This window comes from Stomoxys calcitrans, chromosome 5 (assembly GCF_963082655.1).
Source record: "Stomoxys calcitrans chromosome 5, idStoCalc2.1, whole genome shotgun sequence".
Classification (NCBI taxonomy): Eukaryota; Metazoa; Arthropoda; class Insecta; order Diptera; family Muscidae; genus Stomoxys; species Stomoxys calcitrans.
Window position 1 is genome coordinate 46,408,467 of NC_081556.1, and position 5,782 is coordinate 46,414,248.

General features: G+C 39.9%; 1 protein-coding gene across 1 annotated transcript; it reads right to left on the reverse strand.

Annotated features, from left to right (window-relative positions):
- Positions 1-222: 222 nt before the first annotated feature.
- On the reverse strand, positions 223-2,541 carry LOC131997894 (uncharacterized). Its single transcript, XM_059369759.1, has one exon. The coding sequence runs from the start codon at positions 2,539-2,541 to the stop codon at positions 223-225; it is 2,319 nt and encodes a 772-aa protein (XP_059225742.1).
- Between the last annotated feature and the right edge of the window lie 3,241 nt (positions 2,542-5,782).

Here is a 5,782-nt window from a genome sequence, read left to right on the forward strand (position 1 = left end):
CAATTTCCGTAATTTTAGGGTCATTTGAAATCCATTTTCTCAAATGAAAATTAAACTTCTGCAGCTGCTGTGCCACTGATTGCAGAATATGTTGACTTCCCTTTACAGTATCAGCTCCAGTCATGAGGTCATCCATATAAAAATCTTCTTTTATAATATTTTTCACCATCTCCTCTTTGCAGTAATCACCTATCATAAATAGTGACCTTACTGCCAGAAAAATCAAACCAAATCGCTCACAGCTTCCAGATGAATTGCTTTTGTTGACATGCAGACAAATATAGCAATGTATCCTTTAAAACACTTTTGTCCTCTGTTTCTGGAGCACTTCATCCATATAGGTCCAGCGTAGTCCACTCCTGTATATAAGAAAGGTTGCATCGCTGTAACCCTCGAATCTGGCAAGTTACCCATTATCTGCTTCGCTGTCTCTTGTTTGTACCGTATACATCTTGGACACGATCGTATACACTTTTTTATCGCTGCTTTCAAGCCAATAATCCAATATTTGCGTTTTGTGGATGTTTCAGTCAATCTGTTTCCTCCATGTAAAGTTGCCAGATGAAACGATCGCACTATTGCGGCTGTCAGATTCGATTTATTCAATACAATTGGATGTTTTTGATTGAAGGACATATTTGCATTTTGCAGTCGACCACCAACTCGAAGTATGCCTCTTCTGTCTAAGAAAGGATGTAGTCCCACTATACGGCTGCCTCGATCAATTAAAGATCCTCTTTTTAAAGATATAATTTCTTTAGAAAACATAACTTGCTGATGACGTGATAGTATATGTTCTTCAGCTTCTATAAGTTCATGGACAGCTAAACCACCAGAAATTTTGATTTTATTCCTTGTCCTCTCAATAAATCGAATGACGTATGCCACTACACGCCGCATTTTAGAAAACCTGGAGTATCTCGTCATTATATCATCCAAAAAATTTACTTCTGTTGTTACCATCGTCGATGCTATCACTGCAGTCCTCTGTGGTAGTTCAGGCCAATGACTTGAAGGCTCCCGCAACCATTCAGGACCATTCCACCATAGCTTATAGTCCATTAGCCGATGTGGTTGAATACCTCTTGATGCAATATCTGCTGGATTTTCCTTTGTGCCAACATATCTCCATGTTGCTGTTGGTACAAGCACATTTATATCCTGCACCTTATTCTTAATGAATTTGTCCTTGCTACGATTATTTTGGATCCACCCCAGTGTGATTGTTGAATCAGTCCATGCAAACACGTTCGTCTCTCTTCCTATGATTTTCTCTGCCCTATTCAACAATCTCGCCAACAGATGTGCACCACACAGCTCCAATTTTGGCAGCGTCTTTTTATTTTTGATTGGGTTGACCTTACTTTTGGCAGTTAGTAAAGTCACCCTCATTTCACATTTAATGAATATTACTGCGGAATATGCTTTCTCGGACGCGTCTGAAAAGCCATGAAGCTCGAACTTTGTAGTTGTCGATGTACCCAGCCATCTAGGGATTTTTATTTTATGAAGAGAATCCAAATGATTTGCGAATTCTAGCCATTGCGTCAAAATTTCCTCGGGTATCGTCTCATCCCAATCTATATTTAACAGCCACAGCTTCTGAACGATCAATTTTGCTACCACCGTTATTGGTGATAACCATCCCAATGGGTCGAAAATTCTAGCTACCAATGACAGTACTTTTCTCTTTGTCATTTGTGAAGGATGACTAAAGCTGACGTTGAATCGAAAGTGGTCCATATTGGGATCCCACCCAACACCCAAGGTTTTTATGGACCCGTCGTCTTTAATCGATATAACTTCATTGCGTCCTCGATTTTCTACAATTTCCGTAATTTTAGGGTCATTTGAAATCCATTTTCTCAAATGAAAATTAAACTTCTGCAGCTGCTGTGCCACTGATTGCAGAATATGTTGACTTCCCTTTACAGTATCAGCTCCAGTCATGAGGTCATCCATATAAAAATCTTCTTTTATAATATTTTTCACCATCTCCTCTTTGCAGTAATCACCTATCATAAATAGTGACCTTACTGCCAGAAACGGCGCCGCTGATGTGCCATATGTTACTGTTGTTAAACGATATTGCTTTATTGGTTCCGCTCTGTTCTCTCTCCAAAGTATGTATTGATATTCTTGATCTTCTGGCCTCACTACAATCTGCCGATACATCTTTTCCACGTCTCCTGTCAATACATACTTCCATAAACGCCATTTCAACATTATATCAAATATATCGCGTTGAAGTTTAGGTCCAGTGTGCATTATGTCATTCAAACTTCTTTGATTCGATGTTTTCGCTGATGCATCAAACACCACTCGCACTTTCGTTGTTCGGCTATCTTCTCTGATCACTGCTTGATGCGGTAAGTAATATTTTCCTTTCATCTCCATCGGTACTTGCACCATATGACCCAGTTCCCAATACTCTCGCATGAAGGTTATATATTCAGCTTTTAGTGATGGATATTTCTCCAACTTCTTTTCACCATTCAAAAACCTGGCCATTGCTTGCGGTTTGGATTCGCCTAGTTCCATATCAGCCTTAAAAGGTAATGACACCATCATCTCGAATAACGGTCGATTTTTCAAAATTCTGCATGCACCACTGGTCATCATTTGTACACTGATCTTCTGCTTCCACTTCCTCTACTTCCCAAAAACGTTCAAGGTTCGTCGCAGCCACCTGCACTTTTTCCACTTTGCTTATTCCATTGGATAGAGCTCCAGATACTATCCAACCAAGTTTCGTTTGTTGTGAGAACGGACCGTTTACTCTCTTCTGCCCTTTTTCCATTATGTCGGCGTAAATGTCTCCACCGATTATTAGATCAATGCGATCGGATTTATTGAAGAATGGATCAGCCAACATACAGTTTCGCCATTGCTTCATATCTATGTCGAAGGATTTACCTGGCTGCTGGCTCATTATCGTAGGTAGTACCATCGCCTGTGAATTGAATACATGTTTGCTAAGAAATCTTGGCTTTATAACTAAGTCCACTTTGTACTTCGACACACCAACCAAAGTACCACCCAAGCCGTGTATTTCCGTTTTTTCTTTTATCCTTGGCAATCCCAAAATCTGCGAAGCTTCTTCCGAAATTGATGTTATCTGTGACCCTTGATCTATCATTGCCCGTAGCAACTCAAATTCTCCCGTCGCTGCCCGTACTTTTACCAATGCTGTTGCCAATAAAACTTGTTGTTGTTTTCTCTCAATTACCATAGATGATGTGGGATTAACTTGCTGATTAACGCTTCTTTGGTCACGATTGTGAAGATAATGATGGTGATTACCTCCACATTTGTTGCAGCGCACAACACTATTGCATTTTCTGTCTGTCCTGTGTAAAAGACAAACGAAACAAATTTTTTTCGCAGCTACCGTAGGCTTTCTCTCTGCCGGTGTCATTGCCAACATCTTCCTGCATTCTATCACCCCGTGCCCACTTTTCTCACAAAAGTAGCAAAATTTTGTTGACATATTATTTTTGTTTCCATAAATTCTCTTCACGTTCACTTCCTGCTCTCCCGCCGCTTCCAACGCAAGGTATTGTTGTTGCAAAAATTCTAAGACATCATCCAAAGTTTGAATTTCTCTCGGCTTCCTTACTTGTTGCTCATATAGCCGCAACCCATCCTTATCAAACTTTCTCACAATTATTCTGGCAATAAATGGTTCAGCATCCTTTGTAGACACATTCATGCCCCTCAACGCCATTACACAGTTTTTGGTAGTGTCAAGCATGCGTCTTATACTTGCCGCTGAATCGCTATTCATTACTGGTTGGTCCAGAATCTTATCACACAAATTCGTGAGCATCAATCTCCTATTCGCGTACCTTTTCTTCAATAATTCAAAGGCAGCTTCATAATTGGAGTCGGTTATTTTTAAATGCTGAATTAGTTGAGCTGCGTCTCCTTTAATGGCTGCCTTCAGCCTGTATAATTTCTCTACTTCGGAAAAATGAGGCGAATTATGCACCAAATTTTTAAATAAGTCATGGAATGACTCCCAGTCCTCAATTTTGCCGCTGAACTCGGGTATCCTCACTTCGCTTAACCTGATGTTGCTGCGGATTTCTTTTCCCTCTGCTTTCTCCATTTTTTGCTCTCCAACGACTTTCCGTCGAATACTAAGTCTTTCCGTCATCTCCTCGCATTGTTCAAAGACTTCCTCGTCTATTTCATTCGTTGCCAGCAACTTGTCATAAAATCCATTCAACTGCCGCAAACTATCTTCGATATCTCTCTCATCGACTTCACCACTTTCCAATCTCTTCTCTATTCTTTCGATTTTTTGGAAAAAATATTTCCTTATTGACGGCTTCTCCTGTAGCATTGCCGCTTTTCCAACTGCTGCTTCCTCCCTGCTCCCAAACTCTTCTTTCCTCTCCAACTGCAGTCCCAGATTACTTCCTTCTGCGCCACTGCCATTGTTGCTTTTCTTCTGAACCGTTACCTCCCGACTCCTTATCATCTCCTCAACCTCCTTCACCAGCCCATTCATCATTAATCCGTAAAAATCCTTTACGAAGTAGTCATCGCTCTTGGGCTCTATTGTCATCATCACTTCATGATTACTCTTCAATTTCTTGACTGAATCATGATAATTTCTCTCCAATTGATCGAACCCTGCTCTGGTCAGCCGTTCTTCACTCAACTTATTTTTTATTTTCACCATACTTTCGGCTAAATTCTTCTGCGCTTCCACGAATTTCTCCATATTAGCCATTGTGGTTTTTTTTTATCAACACGTACACAACACTAAACTTTTTCTTTTCAAACTCTCCCGAATTCTCCCGACTTTAATCCGTTACTGATTCTTTTATTATCGAAGGACCAATAATAGTTACCGAACTATTGATGTTGAGTATTAAATTCGTACTGATCATTTATTGAAAATTTATAAACTACAATAATTCTTATCCTAATTAAAAAAAAGACAACTATATAACTTAAACTAGCTCTTTCTCTTTCAATCTTAACCTAAACTGACCAATCGAAATACGCCACGAAACATAACCAAATATTCTACAACCGCAGACCAACCAGCCTAAGCCACGATCCTAAACAAACATTAGATAGCATTATCATGGTCTTCAAATGAGTGGAAAATTCCATTCACACAGTTTTTACTTCTTTATCACAACTCAATTTTAATTACCCTGACAATCTGTATCTGCTCGATGCATCAATGTTTGCTATCCCAAATCATAAAATACCATTGACGCTCATAGATTTATTTTAGGTTACATTTTTAGAGAATCAACAAAAGCCTGTTCCATGAACATATGGTTCTAAGACTCTAAATCGGCCGATCGGTCTATATGGGGGCTATATCAAGATATAGTCCGATATAGCCCATCTTCGAAAAAAAGAATATGTGCAAAGTTTCAGTTCAATATCTCTATTTTTGAAGACTGTAGCGTGATTTCAATAGACAGACGGACGGACATGTCTAGATCCTTATCATTGAGTTTAAAAAAACTAGAATCGGACTGCGAAGGTCGGTGGAGACTGCCCTGCACGAAGTTGTGCACAAAATAGAAGAATCCTTCGATGCCAAAACGTACACACTGGCGGTATGTATTGACATCGAGGGAGCTTTTAACAATGTGCGGACCGACACACTGATCCAATCCTTAGACCAACCATGTGCTAAGGAACAGGTGGATAAATTGTGTGTCCCATGGCATAAATATAAGGGAGAAAGTGGCACAAGGCACGCCATAGGGGGGCATTTTATCGCCACTCCTATGGGTGCCCACCATAA

Bases quoted from the DNA above. Each gene is read 5' to 3' on its own strand.
- LOC131997894 (XM_059369759.1), bottom strand. From the start codon at position 2,541: ATGGAACTAGGCGAATCCAAACCGCAAGCAATGGCCAGGTTTTTGAAT.